Source organism: Labeo rohita, chromosome 17 (assembly GCF_022985175.1).
Source record: "Labeo rohita strain BAU-BD-2019 chromosome 17, IGBB_LRoh.1.0, whole genome shotgun sequence".
Lineage (NCBI taxonomy): Eukaryota > Metazoa > Chordata > Actinopteri > Cypriniformes > Cyprinidae > Labeo > Labeo rohita.
Window position 1 is genome coordinate 22,396,663 of NC_066885.1, and position 20,113 is coordinate 22,416,775.

Sequence of the window (20,113 nt, forward strand, 5' to 3'; positions counted from 1 at the left end):
ACATGATTAGCACAATTGCACTACATGCACTAAGAAAGCAGTGCTGCTTAAAGAAATATTACTTAATATTTTTTAACAATACATTAAATAATGAGAATGACTTGAAGTACTCACTGTGAAACACTGTTTTAGCACATTTAGTGCCTCACTTAACTTGATTGTAGGTGATAAATGAACGACATGCTGTTTTTATGCACTGAAATACTGTATAAAATAGGTGTAACATGGTTTGTAAATTCATCCCTATATATTCCAAAGCCTTGTCTGCTTAGTTGAGCGTGGGTGACTATTACAGGAGAAGTCCACTTCCAGACCAACAATTTACCGATAATGTACTCACCCCCTTGTCATCCAGGATGTTCATGTCTTTCTTTCTTCAGTCGTAAAGAAATTGTTTTTTGAGGAAAATATTATAATATTAATATTATATAAATTAATATTATATATATAATAAATAATATTCAGAAAATATTTTCTCCATATAATGGACCGCTGTGGTGCCCTGAGTTTAAACTTTCAAAGTGCACTTTAAATGCAGCTTCAAACGATCCCTAATGCAGTTGTAAACGATCCCAGCTGAGGAAGAAGGGTCTTATCTAGCGAAACGCTATTTTTAAAAAAATACAATTTAAATACTTTTTATGTCAAACGCTCATCTTGTCTTGCTCTGCCTGAATTCTGTGTATTCTGGCTCAAGCATGTCGAAAAACTCCAATTGTATTTTCTCCCTCAACTTCAAAAAAATCATTTTAAAATCATCCTACATCGCTGCAGAAGTACCGACACAGTCTTTGCAAAGTGAACATGCAAAGAAAATCAAACACCCTTAACAAAAAATGTAAAACAGCGATATAGGATGATTTTGAAGTTGAGGGAGAAAGAACATGAGATGGGAGTTTTTCGACATACCCTAACTGTCATGAACCGGATGAAAACAGCGTCCAGGCAGAGTAAGACAAGACGAACGTTGACATTAAAAAGTATACAAATGTATTATTTTTATGAAAATATCCGATCGTTTTGCTAGATAAGACCCTTCTTCCTCGGCTGGGTTCAAACTTGGGGCACCATTGAAGCCCACTATGTGGAGAAAAATGCTGAAATGTTTTGCTCAAAAAACATAATTTCTTTACGACTGAAGAAAGACAGACATGAACATCTTGGATGACAAGGGGGTGAGTACATTATCTGTAAATCTTTGTTCTGGAAGTGGACTTCTCCTTTAAGGGTCCTGTTCTGTAGAAATCGTGTTTCGCGATTGTGTGGTTTACATGGTGCCTAAACAGGCTACTGGTTAAAAGGATAGTTCACCCAAAAATGAAATTTTATGAATCATGAACATGAATCCAGATTAGCTAAACTAATAGAGTGTGTGACTGCAGTTAGTAATTAGTAGTGATGTGCAAAACTACCAGTTTTAATACCTGACTAGTTGGAAAACTGACACAGAAGAGAAGAAATCGCACAAAAAGTATTCTCGTAGCTTCATAAAATTATGGTTGAACCACTGATGTCACATGGACTATTTTATTGATGTCCTTCCTACCTTTCTGGGCCTTGAATGTAGTAGTTGCATTGCTGTCTATGCAGGGTCAGAAAGCTCTCGGATTTCATTAAAAATATAATAACTTGTGTTCCATAGATGAACAAAGATCTTACGGGGTTGGAACAACATGAGGGTGAGTAATAATGACAGAATTTTCATTTTTGGGTGAACTATCCCTTTAACATACTTGTTTGGGTTTGAGAAAGGCTGCGCAGCCCAACCCACACTTGCACACTTATTAAAAGAGCCACAGCCAATCACACTTTCATCCAGATTCAGAAGACGCTCCAGTCAGATTCAGCATTCTTCCTTCACTTTCCTTTGTTGGCGTATGCGTGTGCATGTGTGTACTCACTTACACAAACAAAATACCCAGGTTGAAATCCCAAACTCATCTCCGTCTTAAAGCACCTCTCCCCAAACCCCCAATCTTCACACACCAGCGGTTTCCCTGGCAACCGGATTAAAGAGCTCTGCATCTTTGTGTTCAGCATATTCTTCTTTTAGTCTCCGCTCTCCGTGTCTCTCTCTCTCCCTCTCTCTTTCTTTCTTTTTCTCCATTTCTTGCTCTTTTGTGGGCATTACACCATTGTAGATAGACAGACAGATAGATCAAGAGAAGATAGATCAGTACTGATGCAAAACAACAACGTAATCAACACAGAGAGCCCAAAATATACAAATAAGCTTCAGAAAACCGGGCCTGAGTCAAAAAAAAAAGGATTTTGCTAAATCGTTTCAGTTTCCTGACACATGAGCTTGTACTTGTTTAAAAATGGTTTTGAAAAACACTTGTTTAAACACGGTTCTCATGCAGGCGAAACAAGTTCAAGTCTAGCTTGCATCATCTCCTGATCCCATTTGTTGTAACAGGCAAGTGATTTCCATCTTAGCTGTGCTAGTTTGCATATTGTATCACCTTTGTCTTCTCACATAATAACAATTTAGACCCAAATGAATATGAAACGTTGTACTAAGTGGAAAAATGTGCTTGTCTGTTTGTCAAAATCAAAATAAAATGTGCCCACATCTGTTTGAACTGCTATTTAATGTTAGTTGCAGTACTCGAAGCAGCCACTAGTGTGTGCTGCAATTCAGAATTTAAATATGGTTTGCTCAAAAGTTTTGTGCATGTTCAAATTTCCTTTTTTCTCCAGAGAACTTACACCGTGTAGGAGTACAAATATACGTTTGTATGGGAAAGTAGTACTTGTAACCTAGCCATTGTGCTAATCCACCTGTTTTGTGGCCTAAAAACTGTGCTGTCAAAGTTTAATCCTCTGTGAGCCGTCACCCCTGTGAATGCAGAAGCGAATAAAACAGCAAGAGCCCTGTGAAAGAAGAGAAAATTCTTCTTTAACTGTCATTCCTGTTGTGGGTGGAGTGTGTGGGGATGTATTTTGACAGCTTTCTGGTACCTCTGGCATTGTGTTGCTCTTTCTCTTTCTTGCATTCTGTCACATTGTGTTTTTTTCCCCTCTCTCGCTCCCCTTTTCTCCCCTGCTGTTGGGACTGAACATACACTAACGGTTGTTGTCGTTTGTGTGTTTCACCCACAGGCTCGGAGGCATAATCTCTGCATACAAAATAGTCCCTGATGAGATTGACGAGATCAAGGTAACGCTTCCTCTCACCCCTTCAGTGAGGCCATGAGGCACACATGCACATCCAATCACACCTTTGCACACTGCTGCCCCCTAGAGGCCAATAGCGGTGCTGTACTCTTAGTCATAAAATGCTGAACTTTATAGAGTTTATGAGCTCAAATAGGGAAAAATGTGTCTAAAATGTATTCAAATAGAACACTTGAGCTGCATATAAGAAGTAGAAATAACATTGCACAAGAAAACACAAGCGCACTTTTTTAACCAAAACATTTCATTATAAGAATGCTGTGAGGTTTTAAAATGAAAAAAAAATAAAATAAAAAAATGTGGCAGGGTTGCCAGGTTTTCACAACAAAACCCAATTGCTACTCAAAACTAGCCCAAAACTAGCCCAATCGCATTTCGAGGGTGGGGGGGTGGGGCATTCCTCAAAAATCGCATTTTGGGGTGTAAAATATACTTTTTTTGTTAGAGTTCCCCTGGTAAATTCACATTCAATGGGCTAAAATGATGTTATTAGGGTCGCTTAAAGGAGAAGTCCACTTCCAGAACAAAAAATTACAGATAATTTACTCACCCCCTTGTCGTCCAAGATGTTCATGTCTTTCTTTCTTCAGTCGTAAAGAAATTGTTTTTTGAGGAAAACATTTCAGGATTTTTCTCCATATAATGGACTGATATGGTGCCCCGAGTTTGAACTTCCAACATGCAGTTTAAATGCGGCTTCAAACTATCCCAAATGTGGTTGTAAACGATCCCAGCCAAGGAAGAAGGGTCTTATCTAGTGAAACAATCGGGTATTTTCGTAAAAAAAATACAATTTAAATATTTTTTCATCTCAAACGCTCGTCTTGTCTTGCTCTGCCTGAACTCTGTGTATTCTGGCCCAAGACAGTTAGGGTATGTTGAAAAAGTCCAATCGTATTTTCTCCCTCAACTTCAAAAATCATTTCAAAATCATCCTACATCGCTACAGAAGTACCGACACAGTCTTTGCAAAGTGAACATGCAAAGAAGATCAAACACCCTTAACAAAAAAAGGTAAAACAGCGATATAGGACGATTTTGAAGTTGAGGGAGAACATGAGATGGGAGTTTTTCGGCATACCCTAACTGTCATGAACCGGAAAAATCTGAGTTCAGGCAGAGTAAGACAAGACGAGCGTTTGACATTGAAAGTATATAAATTGTATTATTTTTATAAAAATGATTGTTTTGCTCGATAAGACCCTTCTTTCTCGGCTGGGATCGTTTGAAGCTGCATTTAAATTGCATTTTTTTTAAAAGTTTGAAATCGGGGAACCATAGAAGTCCACTCTATGCAGAAAAATGCTGAAATATTTTCCTTAAAAAACATTATTTCTTTACGACTGAAGAAAGAAAGACACGAACATCTAAAGGGGGTGAGTAAATTATCTATAAATTTTTGTTCTGGAAGTGGATCCCTCTTTTAAACTCAGTGCAACAGTGTTCAAGTAGCCCAGGTCCGTGGGAAAACTGTGGACTTGGCAACGCTGGTTAGTGGATATGATTACCTAAATCCACTAAAAATCACCTAGGTGGACTAGTTGGTTAAAAGTCTATTGCTGCAGTGAAGCAATGACATACGTGTGCAAATACTTTTGGAGCCACTGTATATAATTTTTTTTTTTGCTGGTAACAGCAGTTTAAAATTTAATATTTTATTTATCAGGCCAGGCTATACGCCCGAAATAGCTGAGGTGATGTTGCACCACTAGATTGAGGGCGACTGCTTATATGGTGCACAAACACACACCCAGAAATGTAGCTGCACTATGCAACATTACAAAATTGGTGATATTCTGTGTGTTTGTGTGCATTAAAGGAGACGCTGGTGGACTGGTGCGATGAGAAGGAGCTCAACTTGATCCTGACCACCGGTGGAACGGGTTTTGCCCCCCGTGATGTCACACCAGAGGTACATGGGAGCCCACCTGTTTGTGTTTGTGTCCACGTGAGTGTGGGTTTCTGCCCCCACCCGCATGTGTCCTTGTTTTTCTGTGTCTGACTCTAAGTGTGAGAGAGAAACTGTGACATTTGTATATTTGTTTTCTGTTCACATGCATGCTGTTTGGTTGATGTTTTCTTATGATACAAACAGTTCTTGGAAAATGTGTTTACAATTACTTTTCATAGGCGTTTCACAGTCTAGAAATGGCATTACCTGTGTATATATGAAATGACGCCTGGGTTTTCTCATTAACGCCATTATGTTGTTCATTCTGATTTGCGAATGCCGAACGTGCATGAACACAAGAGGTGGGATTTATTGCATGAACCAATCATAGCTGATCGTAATCATTCATGTCTAATCATATCGTGATGGCATGACTTTCCCCCATTCATTCTCAATTACCCCCCACCAAACCCACCGCACACTTTAGGGGGTCTGTTAAAACTCAGTGAGCTCAGGGGAGGCGAGAGACTGTAAGTTTACCTGCTGGTGTTTCTGTTGGACAGTTTTACTATAGGAAAACAAGTGATTTATATGAATTTTATATACACAGTATATACACTACCGGTCAAAAGTTTTTGAACAGTAAGATTTTTAATGTTTTTTTTTTTTTTTTTTTTTAAGTTTTTAAAGTCTCTTCTAACATTTATTATTAATATTATTATTATTCGTCTTTGATGAATACACCAATTCATAGTAGACCTCAATTACACCATGCATAGTGGTGGCGAAAAACACTGGTAACAAGTGGAGGGAAACAGGTAAAATCCATGTAATAAGAAAAAAAAAGCTATTTTTGTGCTTTTTGATGCCAGAATCGGAATGCAAATAATTTTTACAGAATATTGTCGTCAAAGATGCTATTTGTTGTTAAATGCATACGTTTAAACGGACAGACCCTGGATGAAAACTGCTATGATAACTCTACTTTTAAAGCATAAATTTGATTTAACTCGATTTAACTCAACAATAGTGCGTTTGTCAATTCTCAGGGGAAAAAAGCCAGAGCCTAGGGGAAAAGAGAGAATGACGAGTTTGGTTTTTCTTATCAGAATTGTAAGATTTAATCTCAGAATTGCAATAATAAAGTCAGAATCTTGAAACATAAACTCAAATTTACCTTTTTTTATTCTTTTATTTGCATGGCTCCATAGACTGCTACTTAAAAAACTGTAATTTTCTGCAAACGTCATCACTGCTTGCAAACACTGAATTGGTTGATAGAAAGTTCAAAAGAACAAACTTTATCTGAAATAACATTCTAAATGTCTTTATCATCACTTTTGATCAATTTAAAGCATCCTTGCTAAATAAAAGTTTTAATTTCTGTCATTTCTTGAACAGCAAATCAGCATATTAGAATGATTTCTGAAGGATCATGTGACACTGAAGACTGGAGTAATGACGCTTTGATCACAGGAATAAATTACATTTTAAAATATATATTTAAATAGAAAGCAGTTATTTTAAATAGTAAAAATATATCACAATATTACTGCTTTTGCTGTATTTTGGATCTTATAAATGCAGGCTTGGTGAGCAGAAGCAACTTCTTTAAAAAAACATTAAAAATCTTACTGTACAAAAACTTTTGACTGGTAGTGTATGTGTGTATGCATGCATGTATGTATGTGTGTGTGTGTGTGTGTGTGTGTGTGTGTACCTGTAGACTTCTACACAAAAGTGCTGTAATTAATGAGTGAAATGTTGTGTGTATCCGTATGGGGATTGTGCCTGGTGAAGCAATGCTCTGTAGCTTTTTTTGATGTACCCTCCACTCCTTCTCCTTTTTCCTAATGTGAGTGTTTGAAGTGTCATTCAATTCAAGGGCACAGTGCGTCACATCGGAGAGAAATTCTCTCCTTCTTTTAGCCTGAGATCCCTTTCGTTTTCTTCTCCCCTCCCTGCTGCATACTTTTCTTCTGACTTTGCGTCTTGAATGTGTTTGTTTGAATATGACTATGTGCGGGGGTGTGTGTGTGTTCAACCGGGATGGGACGGCGGAGGTGGAGGGACGCTGGGAAGGGTTCAGTGAACGGGGATTTCAGATGGAAGAGCAGAGACATCAAAGGCCCACTGGAAATGTGTTTGTAATGAAAAATCTCAGCGATGGGGCTGTGCTTATGTCATGAGTATTGTGCTAATGCCACTGCTGTGAAGAACAATTGCCTCTAATCAATGAATTAGCTTAGCCTGTTAGCATGCGTGACTGCAAATCATGAAAAGTGATGTCAAACAGGGTCTGTTTTGTGGTTTTGTAACAACAGTTTTTACATTTTGTCACATACTAAACAAAATCGGTGGCACATGGATAAAACTCACTGTCATAATTAAAATTTAGTTATCATTTTCATCGGGTTTTAAAGATTGGAGCCATTGTATGAGCATGCATTTAAAAAAACAAACGAAACAGAATCTTGCAAGTCAGACAGCACTCTTGTATTAAATCTGTACGGTAGAAAGACTGGTTTTCCCTCCTTATTATCGACTTGTGCTGGTACTGACATCCCTAAAAGATAAGATTGATGGTTTATGCACCTGTTGTTGCTTATAGATGTGTGTGTTCTCTCGTCTGCAGGCCACCAGAGAAGTGATCGAGCGTGAAGCTCCTGGGATGGCTCTAGCAATGCTCATGGGCTCCCTAAATGTCACGCCACTCGGCATGCTGTCCAGGTGAATGCACATGCACAGACATGTCCTCTCATCTCACTCCTTCGCTCTTCCTGTCACTCTCAAACGCACAAGAGTAGAAGATGTGTTCGGAATACTAATTGGATTAAATACTAATCATCTCCTTCCTGTAGACCCGTTTGTGGAATCAGAGGCAAAACCCTCATCATTAATTTACCTGGGAGCAAGAAGGGCTCACAGGTAAGCTGTTTGTCTGTGTGTGTGTGTGTGTGTGTGTGTCTGTCTAATGGTGCATATAAATTCTGATTATGTCCTCATCTTCAATTATTCTGAACATACCACAAAGTTTTTATTTATTTATTATTATTATTTTTTTTAAATCAAATGTCTTATTATTAATTACACTATCATAAAAAAGCAAAGAAAAAAATCTTTATATTTTTCCCTTTAATGTAATCCTTATTCTGTTTATTGAAGCCAAATATGAATCTCGTCAAGTTAGTGTTTTTTAAGCATTTTACATTTATTCCAAAATAATCACTCAAGGCAGTAAACAATTGAAGAGTATATATTTTAATAGTTAACTTTTAACTATTTTTGAATTTCTCTGATCATTGGCCATCAAAGCTTGGTAAATATTGGTCACAGATACAGAGATTTACTTTAAATTTCACAAAACACAAAAACTATGTATGCGCGTTTCCACCACTAAATAAGAAAAAAAAATGGTTATTGTGACGTTTTTGTCTGAATTGTGTGATATAAATTTGCACTTGTGCGTTATAATGTCAAAATTTCAAGATATAAACTCACAGTTCTGACTGTTTTTATCTCACAAATGTGAGTTTATATATCACAATTGTGACTTTCTCACAATTGTGATGTAAACTCACAACTGTGGGAAATAAAGTCAGAATTGCGAGATAAAAACTTGCAATTCTGCCGTTTTTCCTCAGAGCTGTGTGACTTGCATTTGAGAGTTATGAAGTCAGAATTGTGAGATATAAACTTTATATAAGGTAATTACAGCTTAATTTCTCCGAATTGCAAGTTTATATCTCATAATTCTGAGGAAAAAAGTCACAATTGTGAGATATAAACTTGTATTTGCGAGAAAAAAGTTAGAGTTGTGAGTTTATATCTTGCAATTCTGAGAAAAATGTCAGAATTGTGACTATTTCTTACAATTGTGAGTTTGTCTTGCAACTTTTATTGTGTGGGTTTTATTGTGAGTTTGTATCATGCAATTATGACTTCCCACAGATGTTTTCATGCCATTTTAATCTTATTTGATATAACAAAATGTTTTTATTTTAAGTCTATGAGTTGTTTACTCACTATTTTAAAATTAGTCTTTCTATTAGCTCCATTATATTGTTCCTTCAGACTGATTCGAGAAACACGCATGCACACAAGAGGCGGAATTAATCATAACTGAAAATAACCAGTCATATCCAGTCATATCGCGATGAAAGCATTGGCTCCTCTCAAATGACTTTCCCTCATTCATTCTCAGTTACCCCCCACCAAACTCATGGCACGCTTTAGGGGGGTCTGTTAAAACTCAATGGGCTCAGGAGAGGTGAGAGAAACACGGACTCATGCTGTAATTTAACCTGCTGGTGTCGCTGTTGGACAATATTTCTTTAGAAAAACAAGTGATTTATACACTTTTTAAATGTTATATTTTGTAATATTGGTGTTGGTACAAAATTTTTTGATAAAATAAAAAAAGGAAAAATATATATTTATTATCAACATGAGGATGAATAAACAATGACAAAAAGTTTAAAATGAGGATATGCCCCTTCTCTTCCTTCACCTCTCACATATACGTTTACCCTCATTTACCGTGTTAACATTGTGGCCAATCCTATTACAGCTCCTTCCCGTGGAGCTCTGCTGATAGGGCCGTGGTATTAATCTCCATTACCCATCAGCCCCAGCCACGGAGCACTCCGCTGTCACTGCCGCTTTGAAGTCCAGAAGCCGAGCCGATAAGGGGATTAAACTTTGAAGAACCCCTTTATGCTCGGTCCAGCTCAGCTACAGCACTCCCCCTCTCCCTTCCTAAATAAAAGCATCCCTCCATCCCACGTCCACGACCTATAAAAGCAGCCTCCTCACAGCCCCGACTCCTCCTCTATGACAGCGACTCTGCTTCTGGACTGAGTTTGCCCTTCTTGCTTTTAAAAAGAAGACAGACCCAGGCCACAACACCACAGGTTTAGACAGACTCCATTCCACAGAGATTCTGCAAAACCTTTAGATTGCAGCAAGAGTTTTGGTACGGGCAAATTGTTAACATTTAAGTAAACTGAGTGAATGCAAAACAGGACTACAGACCTCAGAACCTCTGTGAAAATGAGATGTGTGTTTCCAGTAAAAAAACAGTAAGGAGGCTCCAACATTTTAATAATTTATCGATAAACTAGTGCTTTCTTTGTTTTAAGCTTATGAGACGAAGTCGGCGACACTGACTCGTCATCTCCGCAGTAGTGGATGCGCTGTATTCATGTTTCACACGGCTTACATAATCTGAGAATATTTGTTTTCCATTTCAGTTGGTTCATTTTAAAGTAGACATTTCACTTGCTATAGATATATTTTTTATGTCTGTAAGGCAAGTATAAACAGAGTTTTGGAGTTTTGCATTCAAGTTCACAAAGACCGAGACGGAAGAAAGCAATGCTTTCATTATTTTACAAAAGCACAATGTTTTGTTGTTATTCTGAGTGCACTCAAATAAATGTAGAGTCTTTACAGATTCGAAAGATGTATTACTCTTATCTGTATGACCAAAAATGACGGAGCGTTTTAAGTGACTGCACCGCTGCCTCAATCTGTCATGCAGTAAGCGTGCTGATAGCTCACATTTTTCTAGATTAACATTAAATTGAGCGTCCTTGTGAAGTTGCTACTACTTACATATTTCAGATGATACGCCATATTTAAGGTCGATGAATAATAGGCGACCTATGTGTTTTATGTGAAATGTTGCCTAAGTGGCACTAAAAGAGTGCTGTTGTTTTTTTCCCTGAAACAGATGAACGTACATATGATACGTTTTATTTGACGTTGGTTTTGTACGTGTCACCACAGTTCTGACTTGAAATGTCCAACGAATGGCGCTATAACTCTAACGCTCCGTGATGTTTTAAAATAATGTACCATCTGCACTGCACCTTAACCTACCTGATAGTATGAACAAAAGTGAATGTGACTTTAAAACGCCATCACAAGTATGCCATTTTAGCTTGCTTTTCGATCTCTCATCTTCAGCTTTACATCGTGAGTCATGTTTTTCACAGGATTCGTACCCAAGGATTCCACATCCTAAGTCCAATTCTGTGCCAGCTGAGCTACCGAGCAAGCTTGTTATGTCTGGAAAGCGAAATATATGGAGCTGTAATCATAACTGTGTGCAAAGACGATTACAAGTGCTCGCTGTTTTACCGCCTCTAGTGTTCATTTCTTTTGGAAACGTAATATGTACTTAGGCTGCGTGTCCGCCAAAGCATTTTTAGCCAGCTGAAAATGCCAGGCGCTCTGCTGAAAACACCCATCTGAGAGCACTTTAGAGTGCAGCGTTTTTTTTTTTCCATTGATATGCGGTGGTTGTTATGATACAGAATATCAGCTGAAGTAATGGCATAACGCATAACGAATAAAATGTTTCTCCAAGCATTATTTTGTATAACAATAATATCGTAGTCTGGCAATTCCATCTGGTAAAGGCATAAATACTTGGAGATAAGCAATATTAACTTCTCCATTCTTATTCAGTCTTTGTACAAGCAGGGTTATCGGTGTTAATCCCGCCCCTCCTCCACTCCGATTGGTTAGCTGACTAGAAGGGGACAGTGATTAGTGCTACTCAGTTGAACATTCTTTAACTCTCAGAGCCAAGAAAAAACGCCAGAATGCCCATACAAAAACACAAAATGCTGTGCTCCCATTGAAAACAATTGAAAACGTTGGAAAGGTCACGTGTGACTTAGGCGGACGTGCTGACCCAGTGTTTACAAAGCGAATGTGCAAAGAAAGTCAAACGCCCTTTACAAAAAATGGTGAAACAACGATGTTGGACGATTTTGAAGTTGGAGGAGAAAATGAGATGAGCTTTTCGGCCTTCCATACCTTTTTGAACCAGATTACACAAAGGAAGAGCTAACCACGCATGACCTTTCCAGCGTGATTACGTAATGCAAAGTCGTGGATGCGCATTGCTGAGCTAGTGCAAGGCAAGCATTTGTGGTTTAAAAGTATATAAATGTATTTTTTTTTTATAAAATGACTGATCGTTTTACTAGATAAGAGCCTTATTCCTCAGCTGGGATCGTGTAGAGTCCTTTGAAGCTGCAGTTTGGACCTTCAACCCATTGATCCCCGTTGAAGTCCACTACATGGAGAAAAATCCTGGAATGTGCTCCTCAAAAACCTTAATTTCTTCTCGAATGAAGAAATAAACATGAACATCTTAGATGATATGGGGGTGATTAAATGTGATGATTTAAATGCTATTTAATCTGTTGAAACAAAATCGAAACCAAGCAACTAAAAAAAAGTCTTTTGTTTTGCTTTATGAAGTCAAGTCACACACAGTCAGGACACAGTGTTGCTGTCGAAGTGATTTGTAATGCCTTAGCTCTGAAAAAGGGCTACACTGTAGGAACTTCTACTGTTGTTTCGAGGAAACTGGACATGAAATGTGTCCATCTGCTTTTACAGTGATGTGGCTTCACATCACACATCCAGTATTGGCATGTTGCTGTCTGGTCAGCATGTCTGAGTTGCCCATCACTCTTTCTTTGAGCTCAGGTGCCATTATTTCTACAGAGCAGCGTGCTCTGATCTGGAGCGTCAGCGCGCACACATGTGCCTCACCTTGCAACGGAAAGACAAAAATAGACCATCCGTACATGCACCAAGAGGACATGAAGTAGCCTATGGACTTCTGATGTCTCCACACATTAATCTTCGTTTTAACTCTGAGTCACCAAAACGGAGAGATGCAACCACATCAGACCTGTGGGGGGGGGTTAACTCTCCACCGCATCAACCCTCCCTGGACCGGTCTCCATCCCCACTGCCGTCCTTTCCTTCATTATTATTAATGTCTCTTGTCAGAAGTATTTAAGAAATGCGGTTTAAGAGCAATCGAGTTTGGCCACCTGTGTTAAGTTCACACGCTGTGTCCTTATCAGACTTCAGCCCCTCAAAATGGAGGATGTCCAACTGTATTAGAAATTCCATTAAGTTAGTGTCAATAGGTTGGCCTGTATGTCATCCTATTAGGGGGATTCGGATAGATAGTGGCCTGTTACGTTGGAGGAGAACAAGAGGGATTTAAGCCGTAAAGACCTCACATTACTGCTAAACGGTACAGTCGAAGCTGGAGGAGCTAGAGAAAGTTGAACTCTGAGGAGATACAACAGATTAATTAATGTTTTTTTTTTTTTTTTTTGTAATTCTACTGTTCAAGTTTTGAAGGAATATCTCAGATTACAAATTATTTAAGCACCAGAATGTTTCAAATATCATATAAAATGGATAAAAATACTATCTCAGTCAGGCATTTATGGTAACTTGTGTTGATTTTTTATTTTTTTATGATGTGTAATTCATTTTTGAAAAGAATTTAGTTTAATTAATTTAATTTTTAACAAACAACACTATAACATTTATATTTAACTTTATGCAATTTCATTATCCCATAAAATGTAATTTCTATTTCTTCATTATACTGGATATTGCACAACATTATTTTTGTATTACCCAGTATAATAACAGGATGGGATTTGATTTGGTTTTTGCTTTTTGGTTTGGTTTTGCTTTTGCTTTTATTTTTCTCTGTTTTTTTTTGTTTTATTTTGCTTTGTTTGGTGTGGTTTTGCTTTTGTTTTGTTTTTTTGTTTGCTTTTGCTTTTATTTTGCTTTGTTTGATTTTGTTTTTATTTTGCTCTGTTTTGTTTGTTTTTACTTTGTTTGGTGTGGTTTTGCTTTTGTTTTGTTTTTGTTTGCTTTTGCTTTTATTTTATTTTGCTTTGTTTTGTTTGCTTTTATTTTTGCTTTGTTTTGTTTGCTTTGCTTTGTTTGGTTTTGCTTTTACTTGTATTTTTCTTTGTTTATGTTAATTTGTTTTGCTTGGTTTTGCTTTGTTTTTTTGGTCTTGCTTTTGCCTTTTATTTTTGTTTTGTTTTGTTTGCTTTTGCTTTTGCTTTTGCTTTTGCTTTTGCTTTGCTTTGTTTTGCTTTGTTTTGCTTTGGTTTTGCATTGTTTTGTTTGGTTTTGCTTTTATTTTATTTTATTGTATTTTGTTTGCTTTTGCTTTGGTTTTCCTTTTGTTTTGATTTGTTTTGCCTTGCTTTGTTTAGTTTGGTCTTGCTTTTGCTTTTATTTTGCTTTCTTTAGTTATGCTTTGCTTTTTGTTTTGTTTGGTTTTGCTTTTAATTCATATTGCCTTGTTTTGTTTGCTTTTGGTTTTGGTTTGGTGTGGTGTAGTTTGGCTTTGTTCTGTTTTCTGATTGGTTTTGTTTTGCTTTTCTTTGCTTTGTTTTGTTACTGAGAGTTACTGGCTCTTTTCCATAATTGAGAAAGCTGCATAGCACCTAGTAGTAACTGCCATTTAAAGCAGCATGTTACTAATCTATGTGATATTCATAATAAATATGAATATTACTTTCTCTGAGCTTATCATGATTTTGTCCCTGTAGAATTGAGCTCGAGCATGTCTAAAAGATCTTTTCATGGTTTCATTCTTTCACTTGTTTCTTCGGCATCTCTGTCTTTGCTCAGGAGTGCTTCCAGTTCATCCTGCCTGCTCTGCCGCACGCCATAGACCTGCTGCGGGACGCCATAGTAAAGGTGAAGGAGGTACACGACGCACTAGAGGACCTGCCGTCCCCTCCGCCGCCCCTCTCCCCTCCGCCCACCACCAGCCCACACAAGCAGACAGAAGACAAGGGTGTGCAGTGTGAGGAAGAGGACGAGGAGAAGAAGGACAGTGGCGTGGCATCCACAGAGGACAGCGGCTCCTCTCACATCACAGCAGCTGCTATTGCTGCTAAAGTGAGTATAACTAATAATAATAATAAAAATGTGATTTCATGTTATTTCATGTTTCCCAAACAAAACTGGAATAGAAGAAAGTATTTTGGCATAGAAAAAAATTACACTCTGCCCCTTTAAGGCTCTCTTTCATTGTCTCTTGCCCTTGATGTTCCATTAAATCATCTTTTATGTGTTGTGTGTGCATGTGTCAAGCCTCTTGTCATGTTTATGCATCTCACGTTCATCATCAGAACATGAAGTCTCATCCCAGCCATGCTGTTTTCATGGCGAAAGGTGGGCAGCCCTTGAGTGGCTTCATCCCGTCCACCTCCATTCCCTCTCATTTCACCTGCTCCTGTAGCGATAAGGTAAGCCACACCCACTCTTCCATCCACATTCACCTCTCCTGCTATTCCATTGGCCAAGTTTGTATTGTTAGATTTTTTTTTTATGTCATTTAACAAAAAATAAAATCAGAGTCTTCTTTATTCTGAATGTTACACAAAACATTAAAGCCGGATCTAGTGACCAAAATATCATAGACTTGGCACCTCCAGTTTTAGCTTTTGTGACTTTGCCAGTAAGTAACACCTTGGCAACTGCCCACAACACGGACAAGCACGACTTACTTTCTATAGCTTTCTACGGTGTGTTGTATCAGTTTCTCTAGCAAGCAATATTTGTCTTGTTGTTCAGCTTTGCCAGGTCTTGTAAATGTTTTTTTCTTGATAGCAGAGGATTGAGTATATATCCTGTATTAGCTGTCTTTATATAGTAATTATAATGGGGTCATGCAGGTTGGCATTACTGTGTTCTCCACAGGGAGCGCTCGTAGCTCGAGTCTCGCGGGAAGGCAGAGGTTGAGTCGAGTGCTATTATTAGCGCAGGGTTAGCTTCTGCGCTGGGTAATTAAAGCGCTCGTGGAGCTGCTCTTTCCTGTGAGGCCTTGATTTAGCCCCAGTGTTAATTAGTGCTCCGTTAAGCCCCAGCGTTCCTGTGGAAGATCCCTGCGCTCTTCGTCCTTCTGCCCATCAGACTCCTGCTTAATCCCAGCACAGTTCTCCCAGACAGCATAGCTGCAGTTTGTTACTGCACGAAAACTTGCCTGCTGGATCAAAGCTCTGAAGACTGAAGTCTCAGTCTGAATACAGTACCAAATATCACTCTGTATAGATAATGGTGTTTCAAATATTTGTCTTCTTTGTGGATGTTCATTGATACTTTCTGTCGACATTTTGTGGGCTGTATTATGTGCTCCTGTAGTATTTAAAAGTCTGTTACTCAAGGTTTAATATAGTGTTAGTGATTATTTACCACCCTGCTCTCTGATGCTGTTGCACCTTTGAGAGTTCTAGATGTAAATATGCAGCGTTATGATTGGCTAACACTTTGCAAAGTGCCAGCCAACACAGGGCCCCATGAAATCCGTTTTATTTTTCCCACAAATTCCATTTTTTTTCCATTTAAATTTTCTAGACTCTGTTTTAGTGGTTAAATTAAATAATATTAATCAAAAAGTATGTCTAATTAATTTAAATTATTCAACTTAACAGCAGATTATTAAAAGTTTAACAAAAAATAATTTTTTAAGGCATTTTTTTCGCTTCAGTATGTGTGTAGTAAATGAAATGAAACGTGTTTCATTATACAGAAACGCACAGAACATGCAGGATTCATATCTAAATAGTATTTTACTATTAAAGGGTTACTCCACCCCACAATGAAAATTTTGTCATTAATCACTTACCTCCATGTCGTGCCAAACCAGTAAAAGCTTAAAGTTTGGAACACAATTTAAGATACTCTGGATGAAAACAAGGAGGCTTGTGAGTGTCCCATTGACTGCCAAGTAAATACCACTGTCAAGACCCAGAAAAGTATGAAAGACATCGTCAAAGTCATTGTCAAAAGGCATCTGCCATCAGTGCTTCAATCTGAATTTTATGAAGCGATGAGAATACTTTTTATACGCAAAGAAAATAAAAATAGCGACTTTATACAACAATTTGTCTGCTTCACCGTAGCGCCATTTTGGAGAATATCCGCTGGTCGCAAACTGCGTACATTTACCCACCACACTGATACGTCTTCTATGTTTTTTACGCTTTGATTTGAACGAAAACAGTGTATCCGTGTGGTGCGGCTGACACAGAACAGTGTACGCAGTTTGCGCCCAGCGGATATTCTCCAAAATGGCACTACGGTGATGCAGATGAGACGAATTGTTGAATAAAGTCACTATTTTTATTTTCTGTGTACAAAAATTATTCTCGTTGCTTAATAGAAAAAATTCTGACTGAACCACTGATTTAATATGATCTATTTTGACGACATCTTTCGTACTTTTTTTGGGTCTTGACAGTGTTATTTACTTGGCTGTGAATGGGACAGTCATTTTCATCCAAAATATCTTAAATTGTGTTTTGAAGAAGAACAAATCTTTTACGGGTTTGGCACGACATGCAGTACATACAGTAAATTCCATTTTTATACCTTTTATTCCATGATTCCGTATGCGTTTTCCGCATTGTGGAAATCATAGGGCCCTGTGTGTGGTGCTCATATGTTAATGATGCTTTTGCATGTACAACAAGTAGATAAGAAATTATTTTTAATGTAATTATTTTTTCATTTTTAATTTAATAATTAAATTTCTCTAAATAAATAATTATAAAAATATCTATTTATAAATATGTATGTGTGTGTCATTGTGTATGTGTATAATGTGTATATTATCATATTATAGCGTTAATATAGAAAGTATATATTATAATAGCTATAGAAATATAGTTCTAAATAATAATGTATAATTATTTATGAGTTGTATTAATTTTTGACTCTAATTTAATTTAACAATTTCAGTTTAACTGAAATATTATGTCTCTTATGCTCACCAAGGCTGCATTTATTTGATAAAAATACAGTAAAAACATTAATATTGTGAAATATTGTTACAATTTAAAAACTTATTTTCTATTCTAATACATTTACAATGATGGAAAAGCTGAATTTTCAGCATCATTACTCCAGTCTTCTTCAGTATCCTTCAGAAATCGTTCTATGCCGATATGATGCTCAAGAAGCATTTCTTTATTAGTAATGTAGAAAAATGTTGTGCTGCTTAATTTTTCAGGTTTCTTTGATGAATAGAAAATCAAACAGCATTTATTTGAAATAGAAATCTTTTGTAACATTACATATGTATTTACTGTTACTTTTGAGCGAGTTAATGTGTTTTTGGTGAATACAAATATTGATTTCTTTAAATAAATAATGAAAAAAGGACTGTAAATAATATTTAAAAGAATAGTTCACCCCAAAACATGAAAATTACCCCATGATTTACTCACCCTGTATACGACTTTCTTCTTTTAGTTGAATGCAGTCCGAGTTATATTAATAAATGTCCTGACTCTTCCAAGCTTTATAATGGCAGTGAATGGCTGTTGAGATTTGGGAGTCCAATAAAGTGCATCCATCCATCATAAAAAGTGCTCCACACGGCTCCGGGGGCTTAATAAAGGCCTTCTGAAGTGAATCGATGTGTATATGTAAGAAAAAATTCCATATTTTAAAATTTATAAACCATAACCTCTAGCTTCCACTGGCTGTCGCACATGCGTAAATGAGAGTGATGTTCCACTGAATGACGTAGGATGAAGTGACGAATTTGAAAGCTCAGAGGAGAAAGCAAAACAAAAAACTGGTCACTATTTAGTACAGAACGAGAATTTGTGAAGAAAAATAGCAGAAGCTGGTGATTATGGTTTATAAAGTTTTAAAATGGATATTTTTACAAAAATGCATTGATTTCCTTCAGAAAGCCTTTTCATTTTTGAGTGAACTGTCCCTTTAAGTGAGTATAATGAATACTGCCATTATTTTTACTGAATTTGACTCTCCCTGTCTTCTATTTACAGATACCAGAGTCCATCATTTCACGAGGCGTGCAGGTGTTGCCGCGGGACACCGCCTCTCTCAGCACCACGCCCTCGGAGTCTCCTTGCGCTCAGCAGTCCCGCCTCTCCACTGCCTCCTGCCCCACCCCCAAAGTAAGACTCCGCCCCCTTCTCCCTATATTCACGCCATTCCTTCTCCCCTCAGCTTTCTTTTCCGCCATGCACTCCGTATCCTCCATGGCTGGATCCTCATCTCCTGCCACCTCATTGGCTGCTTGACACACTGCTTTGCATTCCAGACAGCAGTGACTCTGCTCATTGGGCCGTGTGAGAAGAGAGGCGGGAACTCTTCACTGGCTGAATTTCAAGTTCGGTCAATTTGATTTTCCTCGTGTAGCGTTAACAGTTTGTTGTTTTAGATCCAACAGTGCAATTAGATGAATGCTACAACATTAATATTTTTTTTCTTTAAGATGTTTAGGAGCTGTTTTGGGTGTTCTTTTTACAACAGTTAAGTCTCTAACTCACGTTGTGTCCGCCATGTAGTATTTAGTCACATTATACATTGTCATACATACACTTTCATCTCAACTTTTGAGTGAAAAATGTTACTGGTGTAGCTGACTGATTTCAACTCGTTCTGAACTGTTTGTCATGGTATAAATGTGTGCTTTTGAGCACTTTTTGGTCACAGAATGCATTTTAAGACTGTTAAATAGCACATACTACACTTTTGTGGACACTATTGACAGACAAAAACATAATCAAAAAACACATTAAGTGCATATTTGTGTGAGGAGCAATCATTTTTTCGTTTAGTTCATGAGACGATGAGTTCACAGGTTGTGTGTGTGAAATTCATCAACATGCTGTGAATAAGTTATTAGTAGCTTTTTTGTCTCCCTCTTGTGAACACAGTGTGTATTGCAGTGGTTTTCCTTTGGCAGATCGGAGTATTACTCTGTCTCAGTGTTAGACTTTGGAAAGTTGATGCCGCCGAGTACTTGAAGTATATAATGGAAATGTTTAGCCCTCTTTGTATCGTTTCTTTTTTAGGATGTATGTGAAAAGCCTGTGATAAGCAGAATTGCAGCAAAGTGCTCTAAGCTTCAGCTTTGACCTCAGGCTGGGTTTTTAATTCTGCTGACTGCTGTTTTTTTTGACAAGTGTCTGGCAGTTTGGCTTTAGTTGCTAAACAAGGGTGTCAGGTGGCACTTAACAGTTAGAGGCTACATGCAGTAAAGAACATACTGAGATGTGTGTGTGTGTGTGTGTGTGCTGATGAGAGGTGCACCTATCACATTCACAGACCTGATAAAATAGTCATTGCCGGTTCACAGATGTGTGGAGAATTTATATGCGGTGGGAATTTTGTGTGTGTGTGTGTGTGTGTGTGTGTGAG

At 37.6% G+C, this 20,113-nt stretch overlaps 1 protein-coding gene across 8 annotated transcripts in view; it reads left to right on the forward strand.

Annotated features, from left to right (window-relative positions):
• Positions 1–20,113, forward strand: part of gphna (gephyrin a) — a 115,747-nt gene that overhangs the window by 45,041 nt on the left and 50,593 nt on the right. For 6 of the 8 annotated variants that reach the window (XM_051133721.1, XM_051133723.1, XM_051133722.1 and 3 more), the window contains exons 3-9: positions 3,106–3,163; positions 5,000–5,092; positions 7,707–7,801; positions 7,933–7,999; positions 14,558–14,830; positions 15,064–15,180; positions 18,733–18,864. In XM_051133721.1, the coding sequence (XP_050989678.1) occupies positions 3,106–3,163; positions 5,000–5,092; positions 7,707–7,801; positions 7,933–7,999; positions 14,558–14,830; positions 15,064–15,180; positions 18,733–18,864 (835 nt within the window). The remainder of the gene's footprint in view (positions 1–3,105; positions 3,164–4,999; positions 5,093–7,706; positions 7,802–7,932; positions 8,000–14,557; positions 14,831–15,063; positions 15,181–18,732; positions 18,865–20,113) is intronic. The other 2 variants (XM_051133725.1, XM_051133727.1) reach the window with 1 other exon arrangement.